At 41.4% G+C, this 13,972-nt stretch overlaps 1 protein-coding gene across 9 annotated transcripts in view; it reads right to left on the reverse strand.

Moving 5' to 3' along the window:
- Positions 1-13,972, reverse strand: part of QKI (QKI, KH domain containing RNA binding) — a 194,712-nt gene that overhangs the window by 113,335 nt on the left and 67,405 nt on the right. For all 9 annotated transcript variants that reach the window (XR_006104603.1, XM_042474590.1, XM_042474563.1 and 6 more), the window contains exon 3: positions 5,757-5,873. Coding sequence is in view for 8 of the 9 variants with exons in the window: in XM_042474590.1 (XP_042330524.1) it covers positions 5,757-5,873 (117 nt within the window). In the remaining variant the exon portion in view is untranslated. The remainder of the gene's footprint in view (positions 1-5,756; positions 5,874-13,972) is intronic.

The raw sequence follows: 13,972 nt of genomic DNA on the forward strand, positions 1-13,972 counted from the left end.
AATAATAATAATAATAATAATAATAATAATAATAATAATAATAATAATAATCTGCTCTAAAAGCCTTTAGGGCTGAAGGGAGGAGTATAAATACCGTAAATAAATAAATTAAACTTTAGAGAGAGGACTTGTATTAATTAAGTCTGCTGAATGCTTGGTAAAGGTATGTGAGGGAGTGTTTTGTTTTGTTTTTTTCTTTAAGAGTTTCTAAAGGCTTTTGGAGGCCTCTGTTTTCACTTACTACTTCCTTTAGCACCCTGGGAAAGAAGGATAAACAACCAAACAAGTGTTTTCAGAACTGTGAAATATTTTAAGCCTGCCAATTGTGCACGGTGGAGCTAAAGCCTTTCAAATACAGCACACCAGCGTCATACACAGGCTTGCCATATGCAGCTTTGAGCTTATGCATACGGCAAGCCCAGGAGGACAAAATGGTGCATGAGCTGCAGGCGTGTGCACAGCACCATTCACGGGAGTATGCCGCCATAGGAATCAATAGGATTCCAACATATGCATTTTTCGCTTATGGGGGGGGGGGAGTCTGGAATGGATCCCGCACATATAGGAAGGACTCATTGTATTTTTATTTGACTGTGTGTTCTTGTACTTTAGTTCTGTCCAAAGATGCCATACTGATCACTTCTAATCCTCTATGACCATAGGAATAAACAGCTTTCTGCTCATCTACAGAAGCCTGATTGCTTGTGTCTGGGGGGAGAGTTCAACTGTTATTATTATTAACATTTATTTATAGAATGCTGTAAAGTTTGCACAGCACTTTACATAGCAAGGGCTAAATAAGTAAATAAATAAATAAATAAATAAATACCAGGCAGCGTACAATCTAAAACAACATTACATGATTAAAATATCTCTAAAATAATACCAAATAGTATACAATAAAAACAAAGTAAGTAACTAGTCCTGACACTGTTATAGACAAGCAAACCCTGCATAGAAATATGTAGATAAAGAACACTATTATCCTACTAGCCAAATTGACTATCCAAACCAATTTTCTCAATTTCTATCATGTTCTTATATAGCACACCACCTATATTCATGGGCAGGGGTCGGCAACCCCCGGCCCGTGGGCCACATCCAGCCCGGCAAGACCTTGGGACCGGCCCGAGCCCAGTCCTGCGCCGATTGCCAAAGGCCCCACGCCGGCAGCAATCAGCAGCAGGATTGGGCCGCTCGCGTGAGAGGTCAAAGGCCCGGCCTCTCACGCAAACGGCCCTGCCTGGCTGCTTCTGCTGGCGGGCAGGCGGGCAGGGCCAAGGAGCCCCGCTCCAGCGAGGCTCCTTGGCCCTGCCTGTTCCCCTCCGGGCAGGGAAGGAAGGGGGCGGGGGAGGAGGAGGAGGAGGGAGGAAAAGGAGGAGGAAGAGGAGGAGGAGGGAGGAAGGAAGGAGGAAGAGGAGGGAGGAGGGGGGAGGAAGGAAGGAGGAGGAGGGAGGGAGGAAGGGGAGGAGGAGGAAGAGGAGGAGGAAGAAGGGGGAGAGAGGAAGGAAGGAGCAGGAGGAGGAAGAGAAGGAGGAGGGAGGAAGTAAGGAAGGAGGAAGAGGAAGCAGAAGAGGAGGAGGAGGATTTCCATTCCATTTGGTGAGTGTGACTTTCCAAAGTGCATTTCTGTGTATTTTCGGTGCATTTAATGCTAAAAGGTCTGCTGTAACAATGATAGTGGTGATGATGATGATGATGAAGGTGGTGATATTGATATAGCCAGCTTCTGAGGCCCAAATGTCCTCCATTTTGATCATGCCTAACAAACATGCATTTATATTGACTTTTTAAAAAAAAATCATCAATTTTTCACATGTCCTCAATTTTTAAAAATGTGTCCTACATTTGAAAATGTCCTATATTATTTATTTATTTATTTATTTATTTTTGCTTCGGCCCCCCCAATTGTCTGAGGGACAGCAACCTGGCCCCCAGCTCAAAAAGGTTGCCTACTCCTTTTCATGGGGGAGGCATCCCTGAGCTTTGTGCGAATAAGCTACACCATGGATAATGGCAAACTGCAGGACAGGTGAGACAACAAGGAGGCAGCACTACCATCCAGCTCTTCTTTCCTTCCTGCTTCCCACCCTGCTGGAAGTGTTTGGTGAGCTCCTCACATGCCCTTCTCCTTCCTCAGCAGTCATGGGATAAGGAAAACGCAAGATTGTCCTCTTGCTGCCACCGCCACTCCCTGCTTTGTGGAGCAGCCAGTCAGCAGCATCTGCTTCAGCCATGTCTGGATTGCCACCACCTCCTCTGCTACCTTCAGTTCATGCTTCTGAGACAAGAGAGGTGCAAGCCAGGGATTCGCTGCATGAATCTGTGCACCTCTTTTGGTGGCAGGCACTGAAATCTCACAGATAAGAACAAAAGGAAAACTGACTAACTGGATGCACTTCAGACAAATGCTGCTAGCTGGCTGGTGGAGAGGGGAACAGCCCCCCATTCTCATCCTATGATGGGCAATGATGGAGAAGGACACACTTTGGTTCTGCTCTCTTACTTCTATATTCCAATCTATGATTATCAACATATCCTATTCCAGTGTGTAGTCAATTTCCTCCTGGACTCCAGTACAGAATCTTTCAATTTCTTCCTTTCTGCCTCTGAAGTTGAAGCATAAACTTGGATTATGGTTATATTGATGGGTTTTCCCTGATGTCTTATTGATATAATTCAGTCAGACTTTGCATTATATCCCAACTACCTTTGCTACATCTCTCCACCCCATTTCTTCTTAGATTTTCTGACTCAAAGTGTTCTACTCCTGTCCATTTTAGCTAGCTCACTCTAAGTGTTTGCAACATTTATATATTGTATTTCTTGTTTCACAATGTCTACCTTCTCATAATTCATGTTTCTTACATTCCATGTTCCTATATTATGTTAGGCAGCTTCAGACACTCCTTTCACCTCTGAGAACCTCAGCAGCTGCACATTCTTTTGGCTTGAGTCCAGTTGCATCATTAGACACAGTGCTACTCGTACTTGACATTTGCTCTTCACCAGCAATAATAATAATAATAATAATAATAATAATAATAATTTTGGTAGTTATCTACCACTCTTCCAAAGATCATAGCAGTGAACAGCAAGTAAGCTAATTAGCAAGTAAGCTAATTTGCCCCCAACAGTCTGAGTACTCATTTTAGCGACCTTGGAAGGATGCAAGCCTGAGTCGAGCTTGGGCCCTTTTGCTGGTCTTGAACTCGCAACCTTGTGGTTTCGAGTGAATGGCTGCAGTACAGGCATTTAACCACTGCGCCACCAGTAGCTAATTAATGTCTTTAGGCCGGCAAGTCTCATATTCTGGCACTATCTCTCACTTTATTTTGGATTGACTCACTGTTGGATTTTCAAGTAAGACATACAGGTGTGATTTACCAGTCCTCCCTCCTCTGCAGTATTATTAAATGTCAGCTATGATAACACTGCCCTTGCCTCTAAGAAATCGATCACCAGTGTCACCCCTATGAATGACACTGTTTGGCACACTATCTGGCTCCTCAACAAAACCTGTCTGATGTGAGAGACCCTACCATCAACCATCAGCATAGCCTCTTGCCTCAAAAAAGCAGGCAATCCCATCAACACAGAAAGGCAGTGTCACGGTCACTCATTGAAGACTATCTACAAGAGAGTGATTTTGACAAGCTATTACTAGAATAGTAAGTTGGATAAAATATCAAGGTGAGTACCTTATTAAAAAATAACAGAACAACATACAAACATTACACATCTACTGTCACAGGAAAAGCACACAAGCATTCATCCCTTTTCCTGTTTGCACACATTGTCAACATTCTAATTATCCAATCTTCCTTTTGTAAGCCAAGATATTAATTATTAAGCTTCATGCACCCCTCAACAAGTGCTTTGTCCTCCGCCTTCATGTGCAAGGGAAAATAAAAACACACAACGGTTAACTATAACATTCTATTACAGACAAACTAGGAAGCTATAGTTAGTGACTTTTAAACATGCCAAGATAGAAAACTAAATCATGGATTTGTACCATGGCTTACTTGAAGATCATTAATTGGGTTTGCAATTGGGGGGGGGGGAATACTCTCAACTGTTCCTTGCTGGCTGATTTGCTCACTCCCACAAAAGGAGAAGCAAAATAGCTGCATACTACAGTCCGTCCTTGCCTTACGCGGGGGATCCGTTCCGGATCTCGCCGCGTAAGGCGAATTCCGCCTATGCTCGAGCCCCATTGGAAACAATGGGGCTCGTGCGCGGCGGCGCGGCGGCACACAGGGTGCAACGGGCGCGCGCGCCCATTCAATTGAATGGGACACGCTGCCCCACGGCTTGAGCACGTATGCTCAAGGCCGCGTATGGCGCGGGCGCGCTGTACTGCAGTAGGAACATTTATGTCTCAGCTTAGAAATGTAAAAACCTTTATTTTGTGAGGAAAAAAAACAGGATGCCCCTTGTGCAACTTGTATAGTCACACTTCCTAGAGGCTTCCAGGAACACAGTCCTCTCCTTAAAAAATACAAATCTGAGAAATTTGTCTACTCTGCCATAGCAACAGGGAAACCAGGAAAACAGCCAGGGCTGTACATGGCCAACTGATGGCATGTTGCCCACGCCCAAATATAGCATACATATTAGTATGTCTAATTAAACCACCTGATTCTCTCCGTTTAACAAGCAGGAGTGTTTTAATGTACTCCTTTTTCAAGATAGGAATAAGACCATGTGCCTTTCCAGATGATTCATGCTGTATTTGACCTGCAGAAGGAGAACAATCTCTTCAACTGTTTACTTAAGAGAGCTGCTGTCATAAGTAGTTTTGCAACGAACTCAGGGGTTGTCTACATGGGGGGAGGGGGGTTGTACTCACTTCATTTCCAATTCTATAGGAACACATGACATACACCTGGTGAAAGTGCTTCATAATGAAAGTGTTTCATTTAGACATTAATGGGGATTTTAAAAGCTCACTTTTTACTTCACAGTTTTAGAAAAAAATATATTTTATACGTGTGTCAAGATCAGGGTTGATAGGGTAACTGAAGGTGGGGATAATCTGACAAGTTTGCTGTATGTTGCCATCTTTATTTTATTCAGGGCATAGTGACCAAAGGCTAACAGTTTCTGAAATGGAGTCATATTTGGTATTTTATAAACAACCTTTACACACAATTGTCCCTCTGTATTTGCAGGGATTGCGGCACCCAGCTGTGTTTGTGCTCATTCACTAACTTAAACAAGATGGGAGGAAAAGAGAGAGGGTAGCCCAATCATTAGCTCCAATACTCTGTGGAGAATAAAGCTGGCCATCTGCTTCACCGCAATTGCTGACAATGACACTTTGCCCTGGTTGGTGCCACACCATCCCCAGCCAGCCCAGCCATGAGATTAATGGTGATGAGTAGATACCCTCTCAATGTTACTTGACTTTGGAGCCACTTTACCAACGAAACTCTGCTGAGAATGGGGTGGCAACAACTGGTGTAAAGTGTTCTATTGCCAGCAAGATTTTGAAGAGTCTCCTCAACCAAACACATACAATTTCTTTGTAACTGAAGCCTCAATAACCTGCACAAAATGACCTTATTTACAAACAACCTAGCTACAGATAAATATCCACTATTTTACGAAATGTTATAGAATCCATTGTATGTCTATATTTAAGAATGACATTTTTTTACTATTTTCATAACATTATGCATTACAAAATGGTGTCTATTCATATTAATAAGCTTCTCAGATGAACAGCTTCTATCCTTGAAAATGCTTACCTTCTTCTTGTCTCTCATGGAGCCTTTGCCTCGGACCATTATCTTGCATCCTGTTTCAGCCTCAAGCTGTTTAGCTGTTAGCCCTCTGGGCCCAAGGATTCTTCCAACAAAGTTGAACTGAAATTTTTTTTGAAAAGAAAAAAAATTACTTTCTCCCAAATATAGCATATATATTCATAGAACACTAAATATTATTAATATAGCCACACTATAAATAGCATTTTCTCCTGATTTAATAATAAATAATAATAATAATTTTTATTTCTATCTTCCCGCCTCTCCCAATGCATCAAGGCGGGATCACAGTAGAGTTAAAATGGATGATCCGGATGATCTCTCCCAGCGGTTTCATGTAAATGTTAAATAGCATGGGGGACAGAATGGCACCTTGAGGGATGCCAGATGTAAGCTCTTTCCTAAAAGAGCAATTGTCCCCCAGCATCTGTGGCTGGCATCTTCAGAGAATGGCATCTTCAGAGAATGCTAGCATGGACAAGAGTGGGGCATACACACACACACTGTGTGACCCTGGGTAAAGAAGAGAGAGAAAGAGAGAGAGAGAGCACCACCCTCTTCCATGCCAGCATTCTGTGAAGATGCCATTCTCTGAAGATGCCAGCCAAAGATGCTGGTGAAACGTCAGGAATAAACCCTTCTGGAACATAGCCACATAGCCTGAAAAACCCACAAAAAACTATGTCTACTGTAGAATCATTCCTTGTATTGATATCAGACTAACCAGGCAGTAATTGTTTGGGTCCTCTTTTTCAAGATGGGGATAGCATTTGCCCTCCTCCAGTCAACTGGGACTTCATCTATTCTTGAGGAATTCTCAAAGTTTATTGCCAGCAACTCTCAGATTCCTTCTCCCAGTTCTTTTAATATAATAATAATAAGCTTTATTTGTATACCGCTTTTCCGTGGACGATCAAAGTGGTTTCCAATATCAGATTAACAATACATAACACATCATGACTCTGCTTCTCTCCCCTCAAGATGGTGGTCGGGAGGAGGGCTCTTCTTCTTGGCAGGCATAAGCCTGTTGTTTCTTGCCTGCTTCTCTCCCCTCAAGATGGTGGATGTGGTTCAACAGGCCCTACAGAATTTATTTAGATTAACCAGGTATTCCTGTACTATCTCATTACTTATTCTGTGCTGCATTCCCCCAACTGCATCGTCTGCTCCATGTTCCTCAGGTTGAATGCGCTTTCCCTTTTTTAAGAAGACTGAGGCAAAGTTGAATAGTTCTGCCTTTTCTCTGTCCTCGTATTAGCATTTCACCATCTTCTCCATGCAATGACCCTACCATTTCCTCCTTCTTACTTTTGCTATGGACATACCCCCAAAACCCCATTTTGTTGTTCTTAACCTCTCTAGCAAGCCTGAGCTCATTCCCCCCTTAACAGTCTTAATGTTTTTAAGCCATGGATGGTTGAATCTGTGGATAAAGAATCTATGGATATGGAGGGCTGACTGTATTTTAAAAAACATTTTCTTAGCAGGTAAACACACAAACACCCAAAACATGTGGTAACTGCTTCTCTCTTTCCGACTTAATATGCACAATACAGTAAGCTGAGTAACTTGACTAGCTTCCCACATGGATATGATCATATGAACCTTCCATAAAAGACTATTACTGTTTTAATGTATACAGGTTTGAGAAGAAGATGACAGAGAAGTTCGCACCCAATACACTGACTCAAGAATGTAAAATAAAAATAAAACACAAAAAAAGGCTATTCCTTATATGAATGTGGTATGGACCAAAATCAAAAAAATATATTTGAAATGTTTTATGAACAGTCTACCATTTTTTGCAAGATAGTTTTCAACTGCTGGCACTGCTGCCCTCTTTACCCTTCTTTATCATCAAAGCTGGAGAGAAGGACAGGAAATTATCCATGCAAACATACTGAGTATCAATACCCTCCAACTTTAAATGTAAGTATTAGGCCCGGTAAATACCTGCGAAAAGGCCAGACTGAATGCAGCCTGTTTCCCTCTGGAGGGACACCACAGCAGCCAGACTGCGCAGCATCCCTCTGGACCAAAAAGAACCCAGAAAAATGAGTTCTTATTGGGGCGCGAGGACAGCGTCATCAGTGTGCCAATGACACACTGTGACGCGTCCAAGACATAAGCCCCGCACCCAGCGGTGTGGACGCAGCACCGTGCTTGCGTTATGCACGTATGCCATGTATGGACAGTGCCATGTAAAGATGGTGCTATCCATATGTGTTAGGGTTCTGGAGCGTGCAGATGCTCCGGAACCCTAAAATCAGTGGCAGCACAGTGCTTTTGGCCCATCTGTTTCAGGCCCTATTATCTTTATTTACACCACATCTTCCCCTCCAAGATTAGGATGCAAGGCACTTTACAAATGAAAAGAATTATAATGTAATTTAAAACACACAAAAGTCAACCTTTGAACAGAATTACACTATTAATAACATTAAAACATTTTAAAACATACACTTAAAAGCAATAAAAACTAGCTAAACAATAACATTTAAAACAATGCAGCACCTCTTACAAACCCTTTCCTTAAAAGCATATCTGAATTTTTAAAAAAGTCTTCACTTACTAATAAAAAGACATCAAGGAGAGGACCATCCTAGACTTAAGTAGGGAGGGAGTTGCAGAACCAAGGGGCAGCTATGAAGGCCCTAAAGCATATTCCCAACCATACCTGTGATAGTGGTGTACTGAGATACAAATATACAAAATATGAAGGTGAGATGAGATCATGCTGTGCGCTTCTGAGACACTTTGAATATGGCAACAGTACACTATCACTGAAGGAATAATTGCATGAATCCTCAGCTTCAAATGTAAAGGGTGTGGATTGTCTCAAACGCATGGTCAGAAACAAGCCATCACTATTAGGGTGAGGAATCCTGGTGAACAGTTTTGTCAACCATCATATCCCTCATGTTGTACCAAGTATAAGCAACACTGATAATCTCTTGAGTATTTGTTAGATTTCCTTAACTGCAACCTTTTGCGAAACTGTGTATGTTGAGCTTTGGGGAACATATTCGAGGTTATTTTAAACAAGCTGAGCCATCTGCTAACTGTCTTTTCCTGTTTAATATATAAATCTAAACTATATGTCAATTCCATACCTTATTCTGACAGCTCTTAAATGTCAGTCACATGAAAACAATCTTACTTTTAAATCTTTTCACTGTATTTGACATATGTGGAACTAAAAATCAATCGTCAATCCTCTTTGTTCCATGAATAAAAAAGAAACAAACTAAAAATACAAACGTAAGAAATGAAAGGGTAATATACTGTGAAGTTAGCAGATGTTCATTTGTTAAGAAAACATTATGCAGCTACTTTCATCAAATACTACGGTACATGCTGAATTATAAAGTTAAATAGATCTGGCAGACTTTCCTAAATACTCCTGAATAACTGAATTCGATCATATAATTTATTTTCATTGAGCTGTTTAGAAATGTCACAATTCAAACACACACATGTGGAATCAAAAAACCTACATATTGGAAACTATAACTCATCACTATTCCAAATAAGATGCATATATAAAATTTATATGTGCAGTGATGAAGCAAAGAATGTTTGTGTTACAGCTATTTCAGTATTGCCCTGCAAAAAAAAAAAAAAAAATCAACAAGTCATGAAATAGGGGAAACCTTTACCAATAAAATGGTGCTTCCTTTATATACAACACAGATATACTTCACAAAGTAAGCCACAAGCAAATTCTTTTGACACAGTCCATTATATACTTTAAACTATACTGAATATGATCCAACCAGCATTCTCTATTTCAGTAGCAGAAACTAAAAATACTTTTAATACTGCAGTAAGTGGGCCTGCACCAAAATCTGCCAGAAGTGCCTAAGACTATAGCTGATGCCAGAAGAGCTTTATGTGTCTTGGGCAGTTATATGTCCACACAAACAGAATACAGGTTCTGGAGTCGAAGGCTTTCATGGCCGGCATCCAGAGTTTTTTGTGGGGTTTTCAGGCTATGTGACCATGTTCTAGAAGAGTTTTTTCCTGATGTTTTGCCAGCATCTATGGCCGGCATCTTCAGAGAATACAGGTTCATTAGGTATACAGTGAGCATTTATGAATATGTTGGATGCACCAGCAACGGTAGTGAAAAATCGAAAAGGCCTAAAGATTGCATTCTCAGTTTCCCTGAGCACATGACCAAACTAACAGCAAAAAAGAAATGAAATAAATCCTGGAGGAGCAATAGCAATAGTGTCCTGCCATTTATTTCCTTTACCAGTTAAATTCTGCTCATCAAAATCACAGGATTAGGGGCTCAACAGACCGCCCCTTTTAGCACCAGTTCAGGGCCGCAGCAACTACATGCTGCGGCCCCGATTTCTGCTTTCCATGGCGCAAAAAGGAGCTGCAAACAAATAAAAAAGTAGCTCCTTTTTGCACCCTGGAAAGGGCGCCATTGCCACTGGCATGCAGCTTTTCCACGCTCTTTTGGCACTGCATGCGGCATCACGCCAGCCTGGGGGGCGGAGTCGGGGTGTGCGTCATGTGGATGCCATGCCCCAACTACGCCCCAGGCCACTTTTTCCCGCCGGTCTGTACAGGCCCTTAGTTACTTTTTACATGTGTAGGTGCCCTTTTTAAAAAAGTTAAAGAAAATTTTCATTTCATACTAAAATATCAAGAAATCATGTATGAAGTATGATTCGCCTATTCTTCAGAAAAAAAAAACAAACCCTTAACTGACAGTGACTGGTTCGTAGAGTTTATGACATGTGATATTCCTCCAGAGGAATCTGCCAGAAAAAACAGCATTGATAAGAATTAAATGATAACATCCAAGACAAAAAGTAAAGGCAAAACTATGCCTAGTGGAAGAGAGTACAATCACACTATACACTGCTACCTCGGGTTACGAAATTAATTCGTTCCGCCATTCCTTTCGTAACCCGAAAATTTCGTAACCCGAAAAGGCTTTCCGTTAGCACTGGAAAGCCTATAGCTGCACTTTGTAGCATTTGAATTTCGCGCCGAAATGAATTTCGTAACCCGAAAAATATTTCGTAACCCAAAACAGTTTTTTCCAATCCAACTTTTTCGTATCCCGGAAATTTCGTAACCCGATCATTTCGTATCCCGAGGCACCAGTGTATATACTGCTCACTGGAGGACACTACATTGGGGAAGGCTATCTGGGCTTGACAGAAGATAGATGAATTAGAGACTTATTTTATTTTTTACTGACCTTCAGCATGTAAGCAATAATGTATCAGACATTAGATCAGTACTTCTAATGCAATGTCTTCTAGATGTTTTAGACATCAGTCATCAAGCTAACTAGGGCCTACTGAAGTTGTAATCAAAAACATCTGGAGGACACTACATTGGGGAAGGCTATCTGCAGTGTTAAAACTTTTTATATGGCTTCCATGAATGTGAAATCCAATGAGTAGCCCCTAACTATACCATCCACAGTAAAAATATAAATCCAGGTGTATAACATTTCAAAGCCAGCCTTGTGTAATCAACATAAATCTAAACCATCAACACTGTAATCCAACAATATCACAAATAAAACAACTGAAGCAGTAGTTCTACTTGTTCTGAGAAAACGATAAACATCTGTGCAAAGTCTATTTTTTCAGAATTATAAATCACATATAGTACATGCTTTTTATCTTAGCCAGAACTATCGCTAGAAATCAATTCCAAAGGCTCTGGGATTATTGTTTTATCACTGCTTCTCTAATCTGGACTAACCAGATTATCCCTGTGATCTTGATAAGATGAGTATTCCATAAAGCAGCAGGTGCTCTCATGCTTTAAAAGGTTTTTTAAAGCAAAACAACAGCTAAAAATGTAGTGGGAGATTTAGAATGAATTACTAAATCCTTTAAGTCCACGTTATTCACCTCTAATAACCCATGTACTGAAGGGTTGGAGAGTTTAACTAGGAACCAGCTTTACTATCTCATGTTAAGTACAACAAACCAAATGCATAAAGCTTGGATGGTTTTCTGATCAATGTAACTGTAATACACACTAGTTTTTTAATAAGACTAGAATGGCAATATTTAGTAGTAAAATAATATCTTTTAATATATTCAGTTAGTTCTGTATTGTCATCTGATAACTTTAACAAATCAGCCCTGTAATAGGCAGCCCTGTTATTGCATATACAATATCCAGAGGATTCAAAGAGTAGTGGATAAGATTCTCTCTCCCTTTTGCCTGAATTCCAAGACACCTGAAATCCTTCCTCCACAAGCTCACATATTATTTATTTAATTATTTTATATCCTGCCTTCCTCCCAGCGCATGGTTCAGAACTTCTATCATATCTTTCAATTAAGATATGTCACCAGAGAAAACCTATTTTAGGGACTGAACAGACAGGCCAAAATAAAGCTGCTTCGAGTCACTTTGGATGTATGTTGTTTAAATTATGCATGTGTCCTAAGAGGCCAAAAGCCACACCAGATGTGTGTGTCATTTAAACAGCATACCTCCAAAGTGACACGAAGCAGCATTATTTTAGCCTGTCTGTTCAGGCCCTTAATTTGAATTTTTTAAAATCCCATTTATGAAGGCAATCAAAAATAAGTACAACTTTGAAATTTAACAGTCAACAGCAACAAAAGCAAGATAAACATTGATAATCTATGTTTTATAATCTCTTAGTGAGACTACAAAAATACACTTCTGCATGGGTCTGCAAAGACTGCAGAATACCATGGCTTGGTTGTTAACTGGAGTGACAAGGAGAGATCACATTACACCAGGGTTGCCCAACAGGCGGCCCGGGGGCCGGATGCGGCCCGCCAAAGGATTTCTGGAGGCCTGGGGTCAAACAGTCAGGAGGAGGAGGATGTCCCGGCTCCCAGAGTCCTCCCCGATCACAGGGGGCTTTGGAGGACGGGAGCAATGGATTTTTTGCCCAGAGTTTGCCATTCCTTCCCAGGAGAGCTTTTGCTCAGTGCAGGCCTACAACTCCTCTCAACCCATTGCCCAGGCAGAAAGAAAGGAGGAAGGAAAGAAGGGAGGAAAGAAAGAATCAAGGAAGTGGAGCAGGAAAGAAAGACGGGAGGGAGGGAGGGAGCAGAAAGGAAGACAGGAGGAACGGAGGAAAGAAAGAAGCAAGAAAATAAAGAAGGAAGGAAAGGAGGGAGGGAGGAAGGGAAGGGTTAAGGAAAGAAAGAAAGACGCAAGGAAATAAGGAAATAAAGAAGGGAGAGAGGGAGGAAGGAAGCAGGGAAAGAAAAAAAGGAGGGAGGGAGGGAGGGGTGGCTGCCGCTTGGTGAGGTGACAAGGCTTCCCCTCCTTTTCCTGGACATGTCCCCCTCTCGGCCTTCCTGTCCAGGAGGAGGGATTCCACAACGTCCTCCATTTTGAGCATGGCTAAGAAGTATGGATTTACATTTATATGCTTACAGCTTTTATTTGGTCATGTCCTCCATGTTGCTTGAATGTCCTACATTTCACTGTCCTAAACCTATTGGCGGCCCGAACAACCCAGCGGCCCCTGCCTCCTTCCAAGTTGGGCATTACACCAATTTAAGAAATCTGTACTCATTGCTGGTGTACCACTGTGCCCATTTCAAGGTTTATGGTACGGGTTTATAAAGCGCTAACCTTAACCTTTTTACCTTATGTGAAATATATTGATTATAAAACCAAGATACTTTAACATATTTATCCTATATACACATCCATTAACTCCAATAAATGTTTTTATTTTCCCTGTACTCTACAACTTCTTTCTTCTTTTGTGCACTCTATATTTCTCAACATTTTATTTCCCTTACTTAATATTAATTCTAGTCACTTATCACATATGACTTATAGAATCATAGAGTTGGTAGAGACCACAAGGACCATCCAGTCCAACCCCCTGCCATGCAGGAACTCTCAATCAAAACATCCCCGATAGATGGCCATCCAGCCTCTGCTTAAAGAACTCAAAAGAAAGAGACTCCACCACACTCCGAGGGAGTTTGTTCCACTGTCGAACAGCCCTTGCTGTCAGGAAGTTCCTCGTAATGTTGAGGTGGAATCTCTTTTCCTGGAGACTGCATCCATTGTTCAGGGTCCTGTTCTCTGGAGCAGCAGAAAACAAGCTTGCTCCCTCCTCAATATGACATCCTTTCAAATATTTAAACAGGGCTATCATATCACCTCTTAACCTTCTCTTCTCCAGGCTAAACATCCCCAGCTCCCAGAGT

Source organism: Sceloporus undulatus, chromosome 1 (genome assembly GCF_019175285.1).
Source record: "Sceloporus undulatus isolate JIND9_A2432 ecotype Alabama chromosome 1, SceUnd_v1.1, whole genome shotgun sequence".
NCBI lineage: Eukaryota > Metazoa > Chordata > Lepidosauria > Squamata > Phrynosomatidae > Sceloporus > Sceloporus undulatus.